Here is a 26,613-nt window from a genome sequence, read left to right as displayed (position 1 = left end):
CGACAAAAAGAAACAATACACAAGGTTAATGGTAGAGAAAAAATTTTATAATGTTTATTGATACTTTATTAAAGTACAGGGTTTTTCGTGATGATTATTACCCTTAAGAGGGAATAACACAGCAAAAACTAGTGAAAAAGGATTTTTTTTAAAACAATTGTGATGAACTTAATACATTTTTTCATCTTATTGTTCGCATTTTAATCGTCATTTTATTATGTTACTAGCCGCTTAAGGCGGCCAGCTGTCCGTCACGCTGAAGGTTTTCACAAATAAAGTTTTTTAAAACATAGCAGGAAATCTGAAGATTAGTTGACAATTAAAGTGTTACTGTCCTGCAATTTTGTCTTCATATCCAGATGAACAGCGACAAATATATCAAAGCGAAGCGTTCTATTTACGTATGGAATATGTTGCCACATTTTTAATACAAAAGTCAAACTTTTCTCCACTTTGATAAATGTAAACTAATGCGAACTTTACAATTGAATTATTAATTCCTTCGTATATTATTGGTTTAAGTTGTCGAAAATTAATATTTCAATTGTAAGGTTCGCATTAGCATACATTTATGAGAGATATGCATTTTCTATAGTTTTTTGGATATGGCTCTTTGAAGACGAAAAAGCTTACATTTTCTAAAAAAATGACTGATAACTAAAAAACTAATCCAAATTTTTGAAAAAGAAAAAAAATACTTCTTCATTATGTCAAAACACAATTATGTGCCGAGTTTCGTGCCTGGGCGAGGCTTCTGGGGCGATATATTGTGATTACAGACAGACACACACACAGCCGCGTTTATTATTATGTATAGATGTATAGACAAAAACCAAAACTTTAAAAAAATTAGCTCTTATATAATGCAGTGTTTAACTCCTTGCTGGTAGCTTTATCCATCTAAATTACCTTAATTTTTTGTTTTCTAAGAACTATTATCAAAAATTGCATTTAAAGAGGTTCAGAAAAAGCAGCTTGTATTGTATATGGACTATTTGGGTGATTAAATTGACAAGCTCTTAATTTTTATGGTGTATCCTATTTTCTCTCTGTACTCAATCTTCCTTTATTTTTAGACAAACAATACCAAAATGAAATGATTTTACTTTTTCTTGAAATTAAAAAATCGCCTAATGAATGCTTTTAAGTACTTTTAATTTTTAAAAATACTTTTAATGATAAAAAAAATACAAAAATTGGATAACAAAAATGGGGTGTTTTCTGTCATATCACTAAAATTCTTTTCTTAAAAAAAATCTAACTTTAAAAAAAAAAACAATCTTTACAGAATGAAAGTTTAAAAAAATCAATAAGTACGTATTTTAATGATGAATACAAATTCAAATGAAATATTTTAATTGAACAAAATGTGTAGGAAAAATCACTTGGATTGAGACGAAATCGGCAAAAATAATGCGAGATAAAAAGTGATGACTCAAATTCAAAATTCGCGTATTTAATATAGTATTAAAAGTATAGGATTTTTTAAAAACCTTGCGAAATTCTGAAGCAATTATGGCGAAAAAAGCGATCGAGTAACACGGATTTACAATAGAATTTATGCAAATTGAGCTCATCAAAAAGCGATGACTCAAATGTATGATTCAACATTTTCGTCATTTTTTTTACTCTTCAAATTTTTTTTAAAAAATTTATTGGGCACAGAAGCTTTTGCGAGCTGCACATGAACAGTCGGTGGGCCGTAGATCGTGCACCCCTAACCCACAGGTATGTCCTCTGGACGTTAAATCACTATCCACGTGTGTGCATGGTTACCTTTCTTCTGTCATTTTGTGTTCAGACACTTAGGAAGGATTTCTGTACCCTGATTTGTGCTTTTTTGTCAACGTAGCACAAAGTATACACTTTTTAGACAATATCTGTTATGTGAAGTCTTTTTTGGAATACTGTATGCTTATTATTTTAACTCTTTCCTTCCAGGTATTTGCCTCTGAGTACCGATACCACTGTACTTTCATTGGTGCTTGTCGGTTTGCCAGAATGGATGTTTTCCCTCAAGTGTGTATTTCAAGAGAAGAATATCGAAGGAATCAACACACATCCCTCAAGAAATTTGCTCTCTGCATTTGAGTTTAAAGCAAACAAAAAGTATCCGTTTGTCTTTCATAGCAAAAGTGTTGTAAAAATGTGCGAAGTCAGTTTAAATCGAATAGAGTGCGTTCGAAGCTCACGGTGTAAGCGATCGTTCATTGAAAACTGGAAAAGGTAGCACTCACGCTGTTACAAAGAGAGAGAACTAGAACAAACAGAAGTTACAGCGCTAAGAAAGTATGAACCCTAACGAAAATTTTAAAGATCATGCGAATAAATGTGACACAGACAGCAACAATTTCTAGAACAGTTGCCATTTTTTAATCGCCTTTATTGACGTCATTTAATGAAACGATTAATTTGAAGGCAATGAAACGACGAAAAATGTCGATTAGCTTGGAAATATATTTCAATTATTCAAGAGTTTTTGCAGCCTATTAACTGAAAATTTAGTTTTGATTTTCAAATTCAACGATAGTTGTGTAATAACGTAACACTATTACATTCTTCAAATGAATCATTTAGTCTACACACTACCAATTAAGTGGTAAGATGAACTATTGCTATGTGCTGCGGTAAAATAAAAACACGAAATTTAATAAATACTTGGTTTTACCGGTAAAATGACCAAATTAGCTCGGTAAAAGTCCGATTGTTACTCTTTCCAAGCCTTTGCGGTAAAACATGGGATTTACCAGACATCAGAATTTTACGGTAGCATGCAACTTCCGTTCAAGATTCTAAACCACTTTCAAAAACCTATTATTTTTTTTAAAAATAAAAATAACGAAATATAGGATTTTATTTCACAGTATAGATCTATGCTTCTACTTAATGCAAAAAAAAAAAAAAAAAAAAAAAAATTCTTTGCAAAATTTAAGTAAACTAATTTTTTAAACCATTCAATTAAGTATATTTGTATATTTTTAAAGAATTCGTGCCTACTTTCCATAAATTTAAATTACTATAAACGCTAATGGACTTCAAAGTGAATATATATTTATATTCAAATTTGGATCTCAACCATTAAACCTGTGTTAAAAATGTTCTAAAAGAATGAAGAAAAATCAATTCTCTTTATATACTTTCTATGAGTAAAAAAAAATCATTTTATGATAAATGTGCTTTGTAAAATTTTCATCATTGTAAATATTGTATAGTATATATGAATAAACATATTTTAATGCTGAAATTTCATTCGTGTTCTTTTATTTAAAATAGTTGCAAAAAGATATCATTCGAGCGTTTCAATTGTTATTTCAGCTTTTCATCCTACTTTGTTATAGGATAGAAACATATTTCTCAAGAGCGATCAAAACATTCATTTTCATTGTTTAACATCTTCCCTGATGATCCCGAGTAAACTCGGGTATGTATAGATTGCAAATAGCTATTATCCCGAGTAAACTCGGGTATGTATAGATTGCAAATAGCTATTATCCCGAGTAAACTCGGGCATGTATAGATTGCAAATAGTTATTATCCCGAGTAAACTCGGGCATGTATAGATTGCAAATAGCTATTATCCCGAGTAAACTCGGGCATGTATAGATTGCAAATAGCTATTATCCCGAGTAAACTCGGGTATGTATAGATTGCAAATAGCTATTATCCCGAGTAAACTCGGGCATGTATAGATTGCAAATAGCTATTATCCCGAGTAAACTCGGGCATGGCAGAATTCGTGAATACCTTTTGTTTTATCGCGTTTTTACTCGGCCGGAAGCAAAGCAAAAAATAATCTTCTGTGATTGGGAGGTTTGTGGGACTGCAGTGTCATGTAGACGATCTTTACTAAATCTATATAGAAAAGAAAAAAAGGAGTTAAAAAATGGTTTTTGCTAGCGAAAGTAATGCAGATGATGTGAACTTTTACAAAGACTCATATTTAACTTTTTTAATTTACAAGAGATCATTTGGGATAGTAAGCAGATGGTCAATTAAATATTTTTTTACGCATAAAAAAATTAAAATTTCAACTTAAAATGTGTGTATTATGTTTTATTTTAGTTTCCCGTGAAAGAAAGTTGATTGTTTTGCATTTTGTTTCAACAAAATTGGTAAGGGAAGTGGTTAAATTTTGTTAAGAAACATCAATCTTTCTTTATGTATTTATACTTATTAGATACGTGGCTGGGTGGCGCAGTTTGCTTGTCGTCGACCTTCTGAGCCCAAGTCTGCGGGTTCGATCCCCAGCCCAGACGCCGGATTTTCGGGATGCAGAAAATCCTCAGCGGCCATGTCGTATGATTATGCGGCATGCAATCCCTGAAGTGCCTTATTGGCTCTTGGCATTTCCGGCAAAATTAAATCCCTAGTGCACTTTAGCATCCAAATAGAGTCTCGGTGCTGCCATCTAGTGTGGCAGAAACTAGACGTCCAAATTCACATGGCCAACGGTGTCTCACCCATTGTGGTGATCCTGAAGGAGTGGATACCACTTCTGGAGAACGCACTAGGTCTGCTCATCGGGAAGACTGATTGTGCAGCTCATTGGAAATAAAAAAACTTATTAGATACTGAATCCATTTAAATTTCGCTTCTTTCTATTCTATTTTAATGACAAGAAAATAAGAGTTTACTCGCCGAAATGTTTGAAAATAAAAATTAAAAAATGGGTCGCTATTTACTTCTTGTATATAGGAGTTATTCAGAATCGTTTCTCAGAAAGAATATTTTAATAATTTTGAAAATCTTATTTTCGAGACAATCTAAAAATTGTTTTTTGGATGTAATCTCTGCTAAAAATCTTTAAACCATATATATATTTTTTAGCATGAATGATTTTATAGAATGGTACAATATCATTATTTTGTAAGCAGAATATTTAAGTTTTTTTCTAGTGTAGTATTATTAGAAATGTTTTACTGTTTTTCATTCTACAATTAAATTATATTTAGGTTTTTAATTTACTATTTTAGTTTTTCAATTTTTTTCTATTGCTTCAAAGAATTTTGAGAAATTGTTACATTATATGCTTTAATGAATACTTTATTTCAAAAAATAAAGTAGGAAAATAAAAATATTTTTGAAATTTGAAACGAGTTTTTAAGTTATATTCACTGTTATAACTTTGAAACAAATTTAACAATATAAATTAAATAACAAAAATTTATTAATATGACCTTAATATAAATTTTGCTTTTCTTTACATTTTCTATATTGAAATTTTCAATATATATTTTCTATATAAAGTTTCCTGCGATTTTGTGCAGGAGCTGAATGCGATTATACAGCGCTAAACTCACTCTTACCTTATAGTGAAATCGTCCCTATCTATTTGATAGCATCAGACAAGCACTTTAGTTCGTAAGTGTTTCAGCCGTTAAACTTATTTAAAATAGGTGCCATCTTAAAAACACATGTTGAACTTAGTGGAATATTTACACTTATATAAGAAACATTTAAATTAAACTGCTAAATTTCTTAAAGTTGTTCATAAAGATTAGTAAATCATCAATTCCACATTAAAATAAAAAGGTATAAAACTTTCCGAAAATTCTAAAAAATTACTAGTTGTTTATAATATTAATAATTTATTTCTAATTAAAGAATATTTTCTTTCGACCAGACAAGCTTTGGAAACTGATTTCTTCTTAAAGAAATGCATCAAATTTTCAGAACACAATCACATATCCCTAAAAATATTTATAAAAAGATAAAACAACTATTATTCTGAATAAACTAGTCTCTGATATATGTTGTATTAGAAGATGATATGGAATACTCAGCAAACATTCTTTGAGACGTGATATTCATTTAAAACTGGTTCCATATTAAAATAAGCTCGACAATTTTTCTGAAAATACCCATGTTTTAAAATACAATTCCAAATTTTTTTTTTTAAAAAAATAAAATATTGTTCAGTCCAAATTAGGCAAAGTAGATATAGTGCTGCATAGGAGTGGACAATTTGAGAATTTTCCTTCATATTTTGCGTCAATTTTACCATTTGAATCTGGTTTATTTATCAACACAAGCGAGCCAAATACATGCTTTGAAATATTCATAGAGACTTAATATGAATATATTCTTTTGTCCAAAACAAGCAAAGTCACCAGTAGATATAGTGTTGCCCAAGGCGAATGTTCTTTACAAAATTATAATTTCTTTTTTGTGGTTACTAAGAAAGTTTTTGCAATTTTAGTTTTTTTTAAAAACCTAATAAATAAATGCTGTATTCTTTTCCAGAATTTTCGCCGATGGTCCCTGGCCCCTAGATAGTTGTCCCTTTAATTCCCCTTTTTGAGTACGGTCTTGGGTGTGCAATGAATGCACTTTTATAATTATTGTTGATAATCGTAATAATATACGTATCGTCGTATATTATTACGAATCGTCGAATACGTATATCGCAAATATTATCGATACCGTAACAAATCAAAAAGATAACACTGCAAATGTTTTGGACTTGGCCAAAGAATACCGTGTTCTTTGTTCGCCAAGGTTTTGGATAACGATAATTATTGAATACTATTTAATTGTAAGTTTTGATAAGTTTTATTTAATGGTTCTTATTACCGACATAGCTCTTATAACCGATAAATAACGAAAATGAAAATGATAGGTTCAGATAATGAGTGTGGTCTGGCCATAACCTAGATTGGTTTCGGCCTGATCTTGGTTATAGACATTTGAAAATTAAATCTCTTTTTCTTCTAATTTCTGGACTATTGCGTTTAACTTGTTTATTTAGTTTTTAAATTTGAATAGTGAGGCGGTTGCTCTTGAGATTTTCAACTAGAAACTTAACTCAAAGAATATTTGTAGATGGCAGCACCACAGACATTACTCTCGTAAGATTTTTATACTGGATATTATGAATAAATAGAATTTCTTTTAAAATATATTAAAGAGATAAATTATCTAGTTCATTTATATTTGATGATGTTGTTAGTATAATGTGATAAATAAAATAAGAAATTAATGAGATAAAATAACTTTGAATGGATCAGGTTAGGAAAAGTGTCAAGTTTTTTTTTGTGTGACATTTATACGCATAAAATTTTGAAATTCTTCATACATAACAGCTGCATTGAAATTAAAATAATGTTTTATTTCAATTTAATTCAGTATATAAAGTGTAAGTGTTAAGAGAGTGGATGAGCAATGCTTTCAATTTTCTTCAATAAAAAGTTAATTCAATACCTGACTATTCTACAATTTAAATGTATTGAATTATACATTATAAACAAATTATTTATTTCATTGGTGTTGTTATAAGTGTGAGATGGTAAATATAAATGAAAGTCAAGAATAAAGAAAATAATTTATCACCCAGAATAGATAATGAAATAGATAATGAACATTTTTATTCGTGATGCTTATTGTTAGAAAATTTTGAAGATAGATGGCAGCATTACTGAAATTAAAATAAATTGAAATTATGTTTTATTTCAACTTATTAAGAAGAAAGAAAAGAAGAAGGAAAAGAAATGAATGTTGATTTTCAAATCGTATCGAATCGTAATCGTATTAAAAAAAATTGCTAGTTATATTAGGAAAGTTAGTTTTATTAAGTATGGATACTGAATCAATACCAAGGGCCCGGCAGAATAATATAAAAGGGGATGCAATCCTCTAACAAACTAACCACCCCCCCCCCCAAAAAAAAAATTAATTTTTTTTAAAATATTCTGTTATTACATTTTGTTTTGTTATTACCTATTCTTTCATCTGTTAATTTTTTTCAAAATAAATTTCTTCATTGTTAACAAGATATTTAAAAAAAAGTACGAATTTCTCGTACTTGCAAATTTTGCCACTAGAAACTGTATTGATGGCGTTGGCATAGCTACTGACTTTGAAACACAATAACTACTAACAGTAGTTTCGTATACTTACATGCCTTAACGTTGGTATTTATGGTATGTTTATGAAGTTTTACAGTTGTGAGAAGTCAGTTTGTGCTATACACCTTTGTTAAACTAAATAACTAATAGAAAATATAATATTATTTATATTTTATTAAATGAAATTTAAAAATATAGCTTAGAAAGCTGCCCAAGAAAAAAAAACTTTTTTTGATAGATAAAAAGTTGCTTTCGAGTGTTCGATTTACAAATGATGATATTTTTTGTAGAAAAAAGTAACTTCACGTCTATATTTTTTTACAGATTTATACATTAAATTTTTAACAGAAATTTTAAGTCAGTATTTACGATAATGAATATCCGAGAGTAATATTTTTTAATGCTGAATGAGTGTTTGTTCAATACTTCATTTAATTTTTTTTTCTTACAGGAAAGTAATGCTTGTAAAAACAAATTAAAATGAGTGATATCAGAAGTTATTTTTGCAAAAAGCTGACGATTCTTGTCTAAACCCTAGTATAAACACTAGTCCAGATTTTATTTCAAAGACTAATCCTGGTACTAGTGCAAACGTAACTGCAGCTTAACATGGCTTTCGGAAATAAAATTTTCATGTACTCGTATAATATTGCTCGGTAAAAGTTGGTTTTATAATCAGTGTTTAATAAGTTTATTTTTAAGTTACTAAGTTAAGTTAAGTTAAGTTTAAGTTTAAGTTATTCGATAAAATATTTTAAAACTTTATAATTTTAGGTGATGAGCATATTTACTGCAAGAGATAATTCAGTAATTTTAAGTTTTAAATTTAAGAATTGTACATCACTTCTAATTTAAAAACTGCAAGTTGCATTTAATTGGATATGCATAAAATTTAGATTTAAAAATGAAATGTTTTGATTGTAACATAATGCATTGGGTTCAACCATTTTTTTTAAAGAAATACACAAATAAGTTCATAAATTTTTTTTTCTTCGTTTTCTCAGGAAAAGTTTTTCCAAGGGGAGAGGAGTTATAATAATGTATAAAAATATTAAAAATTATAAGGCTAGCAAAAGCATGAATAAAATAAAATAAACACATAAGAATTCGTGATCGCAACGCTCGAGTACACCCTCTAGCGGGAGCCTGAAAATATCGGGCATTAAATTATTATTATTGCAGAATCAGATGTCATTTTCTTTACAGGAAATAAAACGCAAAATTTACCTAAGGAAAAGGCCGAAGAACTTGAAAAAACTCACCAAAATATTGTTAAATCTTTCAGAAACAGAACACGCCAAACATTTGAAGAAAAATTCCTCAATAATTTTTAACTTCTGTTATCAACAAACTTGTAACTGATAACTTCCGATTTCGGATTCGCATACTGTGTTACACATGTGTGTATTACGGTAAAATACATTTCTTCTGTCTTCAACTCATTACAAATTAAAGTGAAGTCAACATTGCTTTCTTCATTCAAATGAATAATTGTGAATTCAGAACGTACAGAACTGTAATAGTTATAGAATATTCTTCTTTATGGAAAAGTATATATTTCTGTATCTATATAATTCGGAAAACAACAATAAAGAATAATCCGAATTACTTGTTTTCTTGGTAAGTGTTTTTAGTTTTGAAAGAATTTCAACTAGAATTCAGCTATTTTGTTTTTAAGTTACATATTAAAATTCATATCGAGATCTTACAGTTACAAAATTTTGCTGTGTGGTATGTTATCTAAAAGTAATGAAGGGATAAACTATGTATATATTATTTGAGAATAAAGTTTTCAAACAAAGGACATATTTTGGAATTCTCCGGATTTATAAATCAGGTAAGTGTTATGATTTTTATAATAAAAAATTTGCTTGTAAATAATTTTTATTTCTTATTTGATGACAGTTCTCTACAGAATGGTTTTTTTATGTCTGATTAAGAACTATAAGAATAAAAAAACAAACAATATGGAAGTTTTTATTTCAATATGAGGAATTTTTAAAATCGTTTTTTTAACCAAAGAATTCCTTATTTTACGTTTTTTAGTTTATAATTTTTTGATAAAAATTGTTGTCAAATTACATTTTTTGAAAAATTAAATGGTATAACATTATGTGTTTATGTATACTTCTTGCATAATCTAATGTTTGAAGTAATATGATTCTGAAAAGTATGGAATAAAAATTCGGTACTTACGTTTTAACGCCACCGCAACTACAGATTTGGCGGTTTTTAAGTTCCGCCAATCTGCACCTAAAATTTTACGACAAATCATAAAATAAAACACTTTATTTAAAATCAAAACACTTTCAAAATTCAAAACACTTTATTTAAAATCAAAGTAGTTTATCGAATTTCGGTGGTAAATGGGCCGATATAGATTTTAACATTAATTCAAAACAATCTCCATTTTCTTTCGTCGCCATATGAACTCTAATAAATAAGATTCCAAATGAAATTACAATTCCAAAACGTACGTTTACCATAATAAAGTTTCATGTCATGAGAATTGGTACATTTTCGTTTTTTCGGTAAAATATTTCGCTCCTGAAAAAATAAAATTGCATCTTATTTTGTTTTTGGCAAATCACAAAGACGAATTTTCGTAGCCCTAAAAAATGGCGTCAAAAAGGAATTGTTTTTTTGTTTCGTAAGCATTCTTTATTTTACGTTTTTCAGTTTCTAAATAATGATTTTCATTGAAACTTAAAATTTTTTGATAAAAATTGTTGTTAAAAAACTTTTTTTACAAAATTAAATTTTATAAAATTTTGAGGCTTATGTACACTTTTTGTTCATTTTAATTTTTGAAGTAATATGATTCTTAAAACTATGGAAAGTTTAAATAGGCTTTTTATGTTACATCATTAAATTTACTAAAACTATTTCTCGGGCAGTAGGTTTTAACTCTTACATATTTTTTAGAATATATACATATTTTTTTCTGATTATGTACAAATATTTTTCAGATGTGTTTTGGATGTTCCTTCTCTAAAAAAAAAGAGATACCATTTTGTTTTCGCTTTCATAAGAAAGAATATCAAACATTTTTCTTTTTTAAATTTAATAAGCCACAGTAAAGAAGGAACGTTGCAATGCTGCACGCTACATTAAAGACGTCTCTAGAGTAACTGAATGACTGTTCATATAGAAATTGCAGGTATTCGTCTCATACAACAACACCCCCTATAGTTCGTTGCGATCGAGAATACTAAACACATTAAAAGTAAAAGCAAATTTTCGAACAGATAGTTGTTGATTTTTTTAGAGAATAGTTTTGTTTTTGGAATTTGAAGTTTATACTATTCCGTTACTGGTTTTTCTATATTTTATTACATGATTATTACAAACCCTTAACCCGGGTAATTTAATGTCGTACTGTTGTTGTGAAATAAATGTTTGTTTTATAAATAAATAAAAAGAACTGGTTATTAATACAGCTTGTTACGTTACACTGTCAACGTTTAAGCCTTTTTGAAAAACATTTCACATAATCCAGCATATGATTTGAATTATTTATGTGCAGTCTTCGATTAATTCATTATAAAGTTATTTTATTCAGTTAAAAGTCACGTATTGTATGAAATTTGTTACCACTAGGAACATTTTTTTCTCTAGGAAGCGTAAAAGTTAGCAGCTACGTACATATGCCTGAATTTCAAAAGTGTATCTTTAATTGATAATTCTATATTTTATTAATTCCATAAATTTATTGATTATGAAGCGATTCATCTATGATTAACCGTAAGATCGGTGCAGAAATAAATGTAGAATTTCGAAAAATAAATAAGTTTTAGAGAGAAAAATTTATTAAATTACATAATATTTAAATATTTATTGCAAAACAGCAAGAAAACTTTTCAGTGCAAATCGCACCTATCATTCAGCCATTAAAATATGTTGAGAATCTCAATCTTTTGGCTGCAAAAGACCCATGTCGTACACTTTTTGTAAGAGGGGGTTGGTGGTGTAATACTCGATATCTTTCTGAAATAGAACATTTATCGTTATTTAATATAATTAATAAAGAAAAACTGGTTCATAATTTCAAAGCTTAAATTAAAATATACTTTTGGTACCTTTAAACATGCCGAAATATAGCGAAAATAAAATTTCCTTTTTCTTGTTGGCTAACATAATATAAATATAGTGTGAAACCCCAATTTTAAACTTTCCTTTGGACTTTTTAACTCCCGAAACAGGAGAGTAAAATTGAGGAGAGAAAGGATATTTTTCCGAAAAAATGGATACTATCGGAAAAATTGAGTCATCTTTGCAGGCTATTTACTTCACAACTGCAAAGGTTTCCGAGTTTTATGCTTTCAAACTCTTGATCAGTTCTGTGCCTCAGAAAATTTTCGGCTCAATTTCATCGCTTTCAATGCAATCAGGAACAGGCTTTGTAATGGAATGTTCAGAAGAACTGCAGACAGATCAAGCCTGCAGAATGTTTCCATTGGATAAGGAGAAGCTTTATTCAAAATCTATTTGTAGGACATTCCGCAGCTTCAAAACAAGCATTTTTGATTTATTAGGTGGCCAGAATCAAAAGAAGAAAAAATTCACTCTTAAGTTTTGCAATTTAAACTCTGATACTTCTTTTAACCACGCTTTGTCAATCAACTTACCACTTCTGATTACAACCCAAGAGGGGAAAATTACCTCTCCCTGTCTAAAGGACAATAAAATAGACAAGTGAAATCTGAAATTAAATTTGCGTCTGTGTGAAATAAATAAAGTGTTAGAAAAAAAGTTCCAGAGTTTCTGGTATTGCCCCCCATATCAATGAATTGAAAAGAATAATAATAAAAAATAACACTACAGCAGCAATCATGATACATTATTTTTTTTATAAATAAATGAATGAAAATGGGTAATCTAAATAAAATATAAAGAAAAATGGGAGCCTAATTTTGAACATTTAAAATGTGTCGACTGCTATTTCCTATTTCTATATTTTTGAAGATAATGACGATTTGTATCAAGTATATGATTATAATAGGCTATGCTTATAATAGGGTGATTCCAAATACTCTATTTTTTCTTTTCAAGAGTTTAATGAGTGTACTTTTCATTTGAAACTTTCCCCACCTATTGATGTATTATCACATTATTTTTCTAATTCCTGCTTGCCATATTCCTATTTTTATCTTTATCAAATCTTATAATTTTATTCTATTATACCCAATCATATTGCGATTATGTAAGCATTATATCCCTTACTATATTTTATTATCCTTATTTTTCACTTCATTCTTACATAACTTTGTAAATCATATCAAATCCTTTGTTGTAAAGTTTGTTATCACGTCAATTGTATTAAACCTATCTCTGTACTATCCCTCTTTTGCTTAATCAATAAATTGTGATCCTTCCTTCATTACCCTTGGAGTTATAAAATTTTGATTCCAAATGCATGATTCACCCCCCCCCCAAATTGTATTTTCTTTTTACCAAATTATTTTCATTCTCAGCTATTGTCTATACCCTTATTTAATTTCGATCGAAGGTACGTACCTTAGTTGCAAAGGAAGTCTATTGCTTCTAAAAAACACCTCTCGCCATTAATAAAGATTTTGACTCTTCATCGCTGCAATACTCATAAGAAAAACATATTAAGAAATGAGAAACAAGTGTATTTAAGGCAACAGACAATAAGGAAGAGATTCGTTAAAAATAATATACTAAAAAGCATTTAATTCTATCGGCATATAGTTAAAGTATGAATAATTTTTGGGAACAGTTTACTTTCTATAACGCAATTTTTTTCCTTTGTAAAAAATACTCGAAATCAGAATTCAATAAAAACTCTACAATAATACTTGCTGCCATAATCTTATCGTAGAGAGAGCTAAGTATTTGAAAAAAAAGCAGTATTTTAAAACTTCCAAAAATTAATTGGAAAACGAAATGAATAAACTAGATTCCGTTTGAAAAATAGTTTAGACTTAAATCACACTGAAAAATAATAATTATGTTTATGGTATTTAACATATGTTACTTTTTACATCATTCTTACATACAACCAGTCACAAAAAGTGAAGTTTCAAATGATGAAGTTCAAGAAAGATTACCTCCAGTGGAAGGAAAAGAAGATTCAAGTTGGCATCCGGAATTCTCCGCACATGATACTCTTCGAGAAGAAGGGGAGGAGGATCAAAGTTTGCATTCGTTATTCTCCGCTTCTGAAAGTAGCAACGAAATGATGATCGTTGAAAGTAAAGCTAATGATGACTGTCTTTGATGAAGATCAAGAAAATTTATTGCGAGTGAAAAAAAAGTGGATTCAAATTGACATCCGAAATATTCCTCACATGAAACTCTTCGAGTAGAAGGGGAGGAGGATCAAAGTTTGCATTCGTTATTCTCCGCCATTAGAACGAAAGTTATTCAGGGTTATTTTTTTCTTGCGGACTGTACATAATTGTTTGAAATAATTTGTCAAAATTTGTAAAATTATTTTTGAAACTTTAAATACAGATTTAAACCTGTTATCTTTAAAGATTTTCTTCAACGACCGTATACTGATCAAAACTAACTTATTCATAATAAAGTTAGTCACACCACAAACATTGACATTGAATCAACATCGTTTCTTTGGATAAAATCAGCATTGTGATTGCAGTTTATTTAAATAAATAGTTTAACGAATGAGACTTGCCCAGAACAATATCTAAACAAAGGATGCTACTTACTCTGGGGAACTCTTTGAACTGCGAATGAACGATATTGACTTCCTCCGATGAATGTTGAGAATTACATAGTTGCTTTGGTAATTGTTCGAAACACGTCCAGTTAAGTACCACTGCCCGGCATGCCCTACATAAAAAAATTTTTTGAGGTTTAGTGCTACATTTAATAAAGGTATTTTACTCCAAAAACTGATGTTTCTCTTAATTAATCCTCAGCAGACATTAAGGTATCGAATAAAAAAGTAATATCAACGAATAATTATCAAACCAGATACGAGAAATATTCGGTTTGACCAAAGCGACTGTGATTGTTGACATCAGTGAAATTCTACATTTAATTTATTTCTGTCATTGACGTTAACAACTACATAAAAAGCAACTTAAAGATTTAAAAAATCTTTTCTGGAATCTTTAATACCCTTTTGCGAAGCTAAGAAGACAATGATTTCGTTTTAATTGTGCTTGAAATATTGAAATGAAATGTTAGTACACATTTTGGGTCTCACATAACACATAATAGATCAATTATTCCTTTCAGATCTTAATCAATTCTTACTTTCTTAATCTCAATTCTAAATCTCAATTTCGTCATAAATTTCAGAAGCATTAGCTTTAATAGCATTAGAAGCTCTTTCTATTTTTGAAAATTTTTATCACTTATTCTCTATCTTATTCTTTCTTCAAAATTAAATTTCAAACACAAAGAGATTTTTGAAGAACTGCTGTTTCAATAAACGAAACGTTTATTATAAATATATGGAAATTTTATACTGAAAGATCTTCTCTTCTTAAATATTTGCCAATGAAAATTAACTTGAGTTCTAACTGATACCGAAGCTTCGGTGAAATCCGAATGTACGTTTGGCGCGATTTCGAAAAATGTCGCAAGACGCTCTAAGAACTGGCGTCTTCAAAAATAAAAAAAAATCATAACCTGAAAACGACAAATACATAAATATAAAATGAAGAAAAAAAGCATAAATCTATGGAAATAAATCTAACTTTATCAGCCTCCCAGGCTTTACCAATATCGCCAAATCTACAATTTAACATGCTAGGACTAAGCCAAGGCTCTTTAATTGAAAGAACTTTTTTTGCTCAAAACGTATTGGTCTCTGTTTGCTTAGAAAATATCTGTTTAAACATATTTAAATCCTGCAAACGTTTAGGAGCAATATTGTACTAAAATTTCTCTGCTATATATAACTTTTCCGTTAAATAATGAATTCTTTTACAATTGACTGATTTTGAAAGTTTGAACAAATTGGCAAAAATAAACTTTTATCTTTTATTTGTTTTAAAATCTGAATTTTATTTTAAACATTTAAATTTATTCCTATTTCAGAAAAAGTGATATTTGATTTCAAAATGACTGCAGCACCCTTAATTTAGAAACTCATTTTTTATATAAATTTTTAGAGATCCATATAATTCCTGGAGAATATTAATAAAATAAAGAGAATATTTGTAAAATATGTACTAATAAAGGGTTATTTTATAAAGTAGAAATTGTATTTGCGAATACATTAAAAAAAATATTCCTTCATAAAGTACCATGATCTAATTTTCCATCTCAGCTCAGAATCGAAATTTTAGACTTTACAAAAAAATTACATTTTCTTAGAGAGTGAGAGAATAAACTTGTTATCGGAAAGCTAAAAATACATACAACTGCAATTAAATAGCTATAAGATTTCAATAAAATTTTAAAAATTCACCTGAAATATTCAATTTTTTTAGATTGTGACTTCCGATGTTTGGTTAAAATTACGAATAAAAAATTTCTTTTAGGATAATCATCATCTTATGTTCATTTAAATTTTAAATGAGAAAAACATTTCTACTTCATTCTTAAAATTCAAATCAGGCATCAAATTTTCGGAATTCTATTGAGATGTCATTTTATTATGTTCTATACTGATTCTAATGCTTTAAAATGACAGTAAAACACGCATTTTGAAAAGGGTTTAGAAACTCATGTCAAGAAATAGTTAAAGACTATTTTAATTGTGAAAATTTTCAATGTACTATTTAAATCTATCAATTTGCACATGAAAATTTCGAAATCCAGATTTCTCAAAAAAGCAGGACAATAACTGAGAGACATGCTAAAGTAATTTTTGTTCTATCTTTTAATAATACTTTGAGATCTATATAGGAGAAGGAATGTCGACTCAGCAAATCCAATCTATTGAGTTTTCCGATTCTCTTGGAATTAAAAGAGAATTTTGGGCTACTTTTGTCCTTAGACAAGACTATTGTGTTAAGCAGTTAAACACTTTATCTCAATCTTACCATTGCTCATAAAAACATTGAGTTTAATCTCCGAAATGGGTTGTTAAGAGAATACCTTACTTGTTTTTGTCGTAAATTCAACATATTCTATAACATACCATAGTTTTTCAAAACGAACTCGTTTGGAACTAATATAGATTTTTTAAGCAAAAATAAGATTTTTTCTCACTCAAGACGAACATTAATCCCTTAACGCACAGATCTTTTGAAAAAAAACCGGCCAAAAAATCTATTTGCAAAATAAACACACTTTAGAACTTTGTGTTTCTTTATGGTGGACAATTTTGATATACTGCGGTCCCGCAATGGGCTGAGCGTTAGGACACGTTTTCCAGCAGATCACCGAAGTCAAGCATCACTGGCTGCGGTTAGTGTGCGGGTGGGCGACCACTTGGATCAATCTGCGTAGGGACCGAGGGTGTGCGGTATTGGTCCTCGTTAAACTTTTCTACCGTAAAGTGCTCGACTTCGCGTGCAGGTCGTCGGGCTACCGAAGCGGGGGTGCCATACCCTCTGCGGAGGATCAAAATTGTGATGGCATGTCTTCGGATCATCCTAAAGGATGTTTCCTAGACCGTCGCCAATAGCCCATTGTGCAGCTCTAGTGCGACGTAAATGAACAAATCAAATCAAATCATTGATATACTGCGCTTTTGTCCCATGGAAAGAGGCTATATTCTGAGACGTCAACTGCTCCGGGCACGCCCAAATAATTTTAAAAAAAACGGTATATAACAACAAAGTAAATGTTGCAAATATTTGACTATTTTTGCTCACTTTTTAAAAGGTATAGCATGACGTAACTATTATGAAGTGGTGAATTATATAAACCTACCATTTAGAAATAGGAGATTAAGTATACCATATAAGCCTATCATTTAAAAATAATGGTGAATAAAAATCAACTAAATTAAAATTATTAAACCAAAAATCACAATTGATAAACTACCACTTTAAAATATATATTTGCTGTCCGGAGCAAGTTGGCCTCTCTGTATATTTTATTCTTGAATAAATAAGTGTTATAGTTTACAATCCTATGCAAATGATAAATATCAATAAAGCGATTTTTTTCTCTTCACATTGTTATTTTCAATTCTGGATTATATTCGAGTGTGAAGAATTACAGCATCATTAAGTACAACGCCGCTCGAAATGTCTCGAGTGTGCACAGTTTCGCCTCTTTAGGGCGTAATTAGCGAAATGTTCAGAGCTATTGTGGCGTAACTACCACTACGAATATTAAACATCAATTCACTAGTATATAAGAAATGCTAACTTTATCCCATCTTGAGATATCTATTTATAGATGAAGGTTGGCAATGTTTAATGGTCTTTCCCCTAATTGGTGACCCCGACGAGATACAATCACGACAACTTCGATGTATGGTCCACATAGAATAGTCGACTTGCTATTTGTGACTGCATCATCGTTGTTGCTTCTCAGTCTGATTTATACACAACGGGATCCTGCACGCACTAGACTGCTTATAGCAACACAGGAGTGACTACACACACAACCATGATCTTAATACAGCTCTCATAGCTAAAACTCAAAATCTGGTGACCTTAATCCAGCTCTCCCGGTCTTTCACAAATACAGCAACTAGTGGTATCCGTTCATCGAGTTCTATCCCTAATAAAATTCTGGTGGGGGAGTATTGTAGCGCAACTACCACTACATGTCAATTCACTTGAATATAACTTAAATGTCAATTCACTAGTATATATAAGACGTGCTAACTTGATTCAATCTTGAGCTACCTATTGATAGATGAAGGTTGGCAGAGTCGATTATACCATGTCCCACACTAATATTGATTTTTAATACTGACAAACGCAACTGAATTTTTTTTATACAGTCAAAGGATAAGTAGACATTCTAAACTATTAAATAAAACTACAAATTATGTTTCAAACGCTTTATATTTTTAAAAAATTCATCATTAAAAACGGTCCCTGATTAGATTTGAATTATTATTTTTCAAATTTTTTCAAGCAAAATAGTATTCATATAGTAAATCATTGTAGCAAAACATTAACGTAACATTAATGCAGCACACATTGTAGTAAAACATTGTAACAAATTAAAATAGAATAAGTGAGATAGAGTTAATTGACAAACTGAAAACATTAACTCTAATTTAGAATTACTTATTGTAACTCGATATTTCAAACAACGTAAAAATTGAAGTTACTTAAGGATAACTTCACAAGATCAAGTATCTTAAAATTATTATTTAATTAAACAACATTATTTAATTTAAACTAAGTATTCCTGCTTATTTACTTGAAAATTTCGTATTTAAAAAGTAGCGAAAAGTAAATATGTTCTACTTACTTTGGATTGAAACTTAGAACTTAGCACACTCTCGCAATGAATTATATTATTGAGGAATTATTTCACGTTATGTTATTTACGAAATATGCGCGTGAAATTACGTTTTTAGATGCACGTTATAGCAATTACGTAAAGGCTTGTGTGCTCAAAATAGGCTTATAAACCTTCGTCAAGTAGAAGAGACAGCACCAAGTAACTCTAGATGCACGCTTAGAATGTTTGATTTTGATTTTATTGAAATTACATACATTTGTTGACTTGTGTGCTCAATATATAGACTTATAAGTCATTGTCAAGTAGAAAATACAGATAGAACAATTCAGAGAAAGACATCACAAAGAATACATCCAGGGTTACGGCGGGATTCGAACCCGCTACCTCCACGCTTAACAGAGCGTTTGGACCGGCGATACCGCTCGGCCAGGGAGGCCCCTTAGAATGTTTATTGAGTATTGAGTATAGTAAAGTTCTACGAGCTCTCTGTTTTCGCTTATAGCTCTGCATTTCAATAGGTAAGGCTTAATTTATCCTATCAAGATTAATATGAGCTCTGAGGCTCTTTTTCAAACTCAACATCAGTCAATATCTACACATTCAGGGTTAAGAAGGAATTCGAACCCACCACCTTCACGTTACACTGATTTATGCCAGTTTTATTATAAACTGAGTTGATGTTGAAAAGAATCTGTATTTCTCTCTTTCAAAGCGTGCAGGTAGCGGATTCGAATCCCATTGTCGTGCTGTTCTTCTCTGCATTGTGCAATCAGTCCTTCTATTTGTCTAAGGTTTATGAGCCTTAATTGAGCACACTAAATGTATGTTGTACCAATAAATTAATAAATTTTCGCTTTTATCCTCTTATATTTCATAAAAGTCCCGCAGTGGACTGATAGCTAAGACACGGTTCCCAGCAGATCACCGAATTCAAGCATCACTGGCTGCGGTCAGTGTGCGGGTGGGTGATCACTTGGATCAGTCTGAGTAGGGACCGAGGGTGTGCGGTATGGATTCTCGTTAAACTGTTCTACTGTAAAGTGCTCGACTTCGCTTGCAGGTCGTCGAGCTACCGAAGCGGGGGTGCCATCCCCTCTGCAGAGAATCAAAATGGTAATGGCATGTCTTCGGATCATCCTCAGGGATGTTTCCCAGACCGTCGCCAATAGCCCATTGTGCAGCTCTAGTGCGACGTAAATGAACCACGATTACAATTACAATCCTCTTATATATCATAAAAAAAGAACGCGGTAGTAATTTATTTACGTCGCCCTGGAGTTGAACAATGTGCTATTGGCAGCGGTCTAGGAATCATATCGGTGGATGCTCTTCCGCCAAGAGCTTTAAAACGTGGAGGTAGCAGGTTCAAATTCCACTGAATACATGATTGTTCTGTTCTTTTCAAATTAGGTTTATTTTTTCTTGCTTACTAGATAGGTGGGTTGGTACTTTATTTATGTCGCACGAGACCGGCGCAATGGGCTATTAGCAACGATCTGGGAAGCATCCCTGAGGATGATCAGAGGACATATCAATGCAATTTTGATCCTCTGCAGAGAGGGTGGCGCCCCTGCTTTGGTAGCCCGATGACCTGCAAGCGATGTCTGACACTTTAAGGTATAACAGTTTAACGAGGACCCATACCGCACACTCTCGGTCCCTATGTAGGCTGATCCAAGTGACAGCAGCCAATGATGCTTGACTTCAGTGTTCTACTGGGAACAGTGTCCACTGCTGGACTTTTGAAGGTAGCAAATGTTATTTTATGAAATCTTGAGTTTTATATATAAGGTGTCCGAACTTGTCGTTGAATCAATAGTTTTATATAGGCTATTTATTAGTTGATAACATCAGCTGAGATAAGCAATTGCCACCACAGAAGGGCTCACCCAGCAAATATTTGTTCTTAATTCACAAATAATTTCTGTCTATGTTGAAGTATACTTTGTAGTTGTGCCGCTTTCGAGTCTACATTTAACCGGCACTGATGTTTCTCCCAATCTATCCTCAACACATAATAATAACAACGAATAAATTAATTTCAAATCGGATATCTCAACCATTCACAAAAGCGACATTCTCTTGATTTCTGTTAATTTATTTTACAACAGTTGAACAGCCGATCCGTTAGCCCTGTCATTTTGATCCCAATCCAGAAGACAAGGGAACTCTTGTATCAGTACCCCTAGAGGTTTTGATTTGTTGTGGGAACATGGAGGCCACTCGACAGATTTTACGCACATCAGTCACCATTTAGTACGCGGGGATCGAACCCACGACCTCTTGGACGCGGGCTCTCGGTTCTACCTCTCAAATGAAAAATATTTTCTTTCTCTGTCTATGTTTGTGGAGGAGACTCTAAAAGACACTTTCAGGTAAATTCAGGTTATTAAATTATTCAGAAACAGATGCTGCATTTGGATACATTTAAAAAGGATTGCATTGCAAAATTTGCCTCAAAACATTCATGTTTCGTTTTCAGTAGTTCTGCAAAGTAATATTCAGGTTTATTAAATCAAACTTTATCAAATAAATGTTGCTGCAAAGCCTTCTTCTCTTAATTTAGATGAAAATCCTTCTCTTTTTTTTCAGATTATTCGATTGACTCGAAGGTTAGTCATTTTCAATTTTGACGTAATTTGTACAAGTTCTATTTTTTTTTTGTGTGGACAGTTCACATAATCTGTACATGAAGTGTGTTTCTCAAAGCAAATATATCGGCCTTCCTTTTTATTTAATATTTTATAACCACCGTTCAACAGGCTGACCCAAATTTGGGTTTATGACTTCTCGTGTTCAACTCCATAGCCTAGTCAATTTGAACCCGCTGCAGAAGACAAGGGAACTCTTGGATCAAGCATCTGGTGAAATTTGTCTTCGTGGAGGACTTTTTGATGGATCTAACTCGCATTTGCGTAACATGGAGAGGATGTTGTTGTTGCTGTTGTTGTTAATTTACGTCGCACTAGAGCTGCACAATGGGCTATTGGCGACGGTCTGGGAAACATCCCGGAGGATGATCCGAAGACATTCCATCACAATTTTGATCCTCTGCGGAGGGGATGGCACCCCCGCTTCGGTAGCCCGACGACCTGCGCGCGAAGTCGAGCACTTTACGGTAGCACAGTTTAACGAGGACCCATACCGCACACCCTCGGTCCCTACGCAGACTGATCCAAGTGGTCACCCACCCGCACACTGACCGTAGCCAGTGATGCTTGACTTCGGTGATCTGCTGGGAACCGTGTCTTAATGATCAGTCCACTGCGGGACTAACATGGAGAGGAAGACCACGAGAACATTCCATGGTCAGCCTGACGGCAAAGCGACCCATGATCCATCTACCACTAAGGATATTTCACGTCAACACTGGGATCTGTGCAAGCCGGATGCTGAATTCGTATCGACCAGCCATCGCCGGGATTCCAACCAGCTCACCCAATTGAAAGGTGAACGCTCTATCACCCCCTGAGCTATCGCGTCTCATGACCTGCCTTTTATCCATCCTCTTTTGACGCATTGGGTTCAAAATCAGCTTCATTAATAACTCCTCCCGCCCAACAATTTATTAACTTATTGTTTTTTTTGCATAGTATTGTATGCAGATTTAATAGTGATAAAGAAAAAAATAATTTTACTTCTACCACACCTAAGACGACTATTATTTCTAACACACCTAAATCTTTGTCCACTACATGTGCCCCCCCCCCGTCTTTTGAAAGCGATGCGTTCCTATGTCTCGTAGAAATAAATGTTTTCATGTTTACTTTTCTTGAAATAATTTTGTGATAAATAGATTAAAATTATAATATTTCAAATGTGTGGTAAGTAAAAATATTTCTTTTAAATGCGAATTTATTTCTTCCCCTATTTGTTTATGTTATTGAAATGTCACGATATATTGCGATAAATAGTTCGCTTGATTCGACAAATAGGTTGCCTATATTTTCAAGGAACATGAAAAACTAATTTGTGATCAAAACTAAGCAGAAGTTCAAGGTCTGCTTTATTTTAGATTTTCCTCAGGGTTTTTGAACTGATGATTTACGTGTGTCACGCCATTTTATTACAACCACCTTTTTAACTAATACAGAGGAAAGGGGAAGAAACAAGTAATTTGTTATCAAACTAAAAATCTATTACAGAAATGCTTGCTAATGCTATTTTTAGAGCTATACAGTCCCTTTGTCATATTATTGGACGCACTCTTAGAGTCTCTGTAAAATCTTAATTATCAGGTGATGCTATGCAGCATTATTGTTTTTACATTTGTTTACATTCTCGTATCAATAGGTTAAATTAGGCGATATATTATATAAATTCGACAATCGGATAGGTTAGACGATATATTATATAAATATAGAATATTTATTATATAAAGTATTATATCAGTATACCATAATAATTATACCGAATTATTTGATGCACTGTAGTGTCTTAATAATGACACGTTTTGCACGAGTTTATAGGCAATACTTTTACATTTAACCATGCATGTCATGGATTTTTATTTAGGAGATTTTTTGTAGACTTCCCATTTGCATTTGTTTTTAACGTATTGCATGGCAAAGTTAACCCATTGATACACGAACGTAAACAAGTGCAAACCGGTTTCAGTCACGTAAAAGCGATAAAGCTGTATAGTATCGCCTGATAACTAAGATTTTATACAGAATCTTAGAGTGCGTTAATAATTTGAACAGGGACTGTATAATCGAATCGACTATAATTAACGACATAAAAATAGAACAAAAAAGCGAATACAGTCTAATTCGCTTATAACGAGTACGTTTGGAGCGCGAGAATTCCCTTGTTTAATCAGGGTGTTCGTTAAATTCGTAACGAGTGAAATTTAAAAAAAGGAAATGAAAGCTATGATATGTAAAAAGGAACTAGGAAATGCATTTTTATTCCATTTTTATTATCATTGTTTATTTTTGTGCTTTATTCCGTTTCTTCGAAATTGGAAAATTGAAAGCGAGCAGCTTTAAGAGCACACAACAGAGCAGAATAGAGCAACAGAAACTATTCAATGGTTTAGATGACATTATCTGCTGAAATGTATTGCAATGTTTATTGAATGACACGCCTTATTGAGGAACATTATTTATCTCCACGAAGTTTTTGAACAAATTACGAAGAAACTAATTTTAAACTATAACTTTCTAAACAAAAAGGACAAATCTGCTTTGTGCGATAGTTATTGTGTTAATTAAGAAAGTGGTACAAGCGTCGGAATTAAAGCGACAAAAAAAAAAGGATTATTTTTCAGGCGGATCTGAGGATTTCATGGAAGAGCAGCATTCTGGAAAAATATAAATCAATATTCTCTCGTGTATTCTGATGAGGTGTGAATTTCACTCATTTTGTATTCAGCTGGCTGACAAAAAGATAACAAAATATTCTCAATACTTGATTCGACATGAAATGATGTCGTCAGGATAATGTTCCTAATATAGATAGATATTTTACGAGGGCGGGATTAGTATTTTTTTTTCTTTTGACACAATACCTTCGAAGTTTAGAATCAAAACCAAATTTATTGGATTGACTACATAAACATTACAGATGAGTCTTTCATCCTACAGACAAACCCCGCAATAGTGAACATTCAAGGGACCGAAATTATGGTTCACTATAACCGGGACTTCACTCTATCCGTTTGGCAAACAGTTTTAACTCATGGTTCCGAACTTTTTATTATACATTATTTAAATAAATGACCTATAAAATAAAACACAAAAATGGCTGAAAAATAATACGTGCTATCGAAAAATGTGTTCACTTGCTTTTATTTTTTATTACTTTTCGTCTTGTGCACAAAAATAATGAGTAATCTTTAGCTGATGCAGGGAAAAATGCGTCCATACATTCGCTGACTTTTGTTTAGGGAATAGAAAAGTGTGATAAAGGAAGCAAACAAGAGCTTATTGCTACATTCCATTCTATAGATGGTTTTAAAAGTCAATATTTATTTTGAAGTGGACATTTCAAAATTATTAAAGAAAAAATGAAGAAAAAAAAATCAGTCGAACATAGAAAAGAGTTCATAATATTCCTCACTTTTTTAGTTCACTATATCCACAAAAAATAACATTATACGTGTATAGCAAGGCACGGGCTTTATTTCTGTTCACTATATCCAAGAAATCGTTATAAACCGTGTTCACTATAGCGGGATGTGACATGTTTGTATTTACAGTGATCAGCGATGGTGAAAAAACTGTTCCATTCAAGACTTAACTAGACGGGAGGACATTTTTATGGCAAATTTTGTCTACTGGAAGCTTAGGGAAAAATGAGTTCAGATAAACCTAGAATAAACCACGAAGAGAAAAAAAAAATGCGTAACATCGAAATGTGAACAAATTATGGCAAGAATACTCCCCCCCCCCTCTCTGTGACATCACAGGAAATCCCTCCATAATTTGTCTGCGTTCTGTTACTTTATTTTATAACCGTCGTTGAACAGCTGATCCAATTCTGAGTTTAAGACTATCAGGGTTCGACTCTTGTCATTCTGAACCCAATCCAGAAGACAATGAAACTGCTAGTAAGGAATCAAATTGAGTGTCAAGCACCGAATCAAGTATTGGGGAAGATTTGCCTTCGCGGCAGACTTTTTGATGGAACTACAACGCATTTGCGTTACACGGAGAAGAAAACCACGAAAAATCTGCATAGATTTTTTTTTATTTATGTTAGCTCTCTTTTACACCTCAATTTTGTTAAAAATATATTTTATTTCAAGTCTTTTCAACTATATTTAAAATTTTGACTCCAACCCAGAATCCGAGATTTTTCTATATATTTCCAATAGAGCTCGAAGGCCGTTAACATGCACGTTTCCTAGCAGATTCACTAGGGTGATCGGGTAAAGTGTAGAGTCAAGAGTTTTCAGAGATTTACCTCGACAATCTGCGATGTTTAACGATCGTCGTTAAAATTCAACAGTTTATAAAAAAAAAAAATGATACGATGTAAATTTTCTTCATCGTAATAATATTGAAAACCGTTTGTTTCTTTGTATTGTTAGCGATTTGATGTTAATTCTATTAACTGACGATTCTTTTGTAGTCACTTGCATATCAAGAAATAAATAGCACGTTGATTTAAGCGTATAGGTTGTTCCAGTAAAGATTCACTATAGAACGAGTGCCCGGTAGGTAAAGTGTTGATATATCAGGTAATTTGTAGATTACTTAGGTCATTTGAAAAACGAAATTTATACTTTAACGTATCAACCTAATTAATCCGCACACCATCTAGAAGACAATCTATACATTCCTACATTATTTCAATTTCGGTTTAGTTGACTAAAAGTGTTCATTTGAAACTTGGGAAAAAACTTCTATAGGATCTTAAATATTCATTTTTTCCATCCATTTAAACTTTTCGCATTGTAGACACAAATAGAAGTTTTTTTGAAGTTATACTTCTTATGCGA

At 31.5% G+C, this 26,613-nt stretch overlaps 2 protein-coding genes across 2 annotated transcripts in view; one reads left to right on the top strand and one right to left on the bottom strand.

Annotated features, from left to right (window-relative positions):
- Positions 1-3,244, top strand: part of LOC107438914 (uncharacterized) — a 48,213-nt gene extending 44,969 nt beyond the window's left edge. The window contains exon 16 of the mRNA XM_087158379.1: positions 1,942-3,244. Coding sequence (XP_087014505.1) covers positions 1,942-2,091 — 150 coding nt within the window. The 3' untranslated portion in view covers positions 2,092-3,244. The remainder of the gene's footprint in view (positions 1-1,941) is intronic.
- Positions 3,245-11,631: 8,387 nt separating this feature from the next.
- LOC107438911 (uncharacterized) lies at positions 11,632-22,671 on the bottom strand. The gene is made up of 5 exons (XM_087156730.1): positions 22,605-22,671; positions 19,173-19,191; positions 14,540-14,663; positions 13,919-14,029; positions 11,632-11,831 (listed from the first exon to the last, which is right to left on the bottom strand). Exons 1-5 carry the CDS (start codon positions 22,669-22,671, stop codon positions 11,754-11,756), a joined length of 399 nt encoding a protein of 132 aa, XP_087012856.1. The 3' UTR covers positions 11,632-11,753.
- Between the last annotated feature and the right edge of the window lie 3,942 nt (positions 22,672-26,613).

Source organism: Parasteatoda tepidariorum, chromosome 2, assembly GCF_982258835.1.
Source record: "Parasteatoda tepidariorum strain Cologne lab strain chromosome 2, Ptep-v5.0, whole genome shotgun sequence".
NCBI classification, from domain to species: domain Eukaryota; kingdom Metazoa; phylum Arthropoda; class Arachnida; order Araneae; family Theridiidae; genus Parasteatoda; species Parasteatoda tepidariorum.
The sequence above is the reverse complement of the archived record's forward strand: the minus strand, read 5'-3'. Positions and strand labels throughout refer to the sequence as shown.

Bases quoted from the DNA above. Each gene is read 5' to 3' on its own strand.
- LOC107438911 (XM_087156730.1), bottom strand. From the start codon at position 22,671: ATGGATAAAAGGCAGGTCATGAGACGCGATAGCTCAGGGGGTGATAGA. The intron at 14,030-14,539 runs GTAAGTAGCATC...TGCTACTTTCAG, and splicing joins AGTTCAAAGAGTTCCCCAGA to AAGCGGAGAATAACGAATGC. The intron at 11,832-13,918 runs GTAATCTTTCTT...GTTCTATTTCAG, and splicing joins TTCTTTTCCTTCCACTGGAG to AAAGATATCGAGTATTACAC.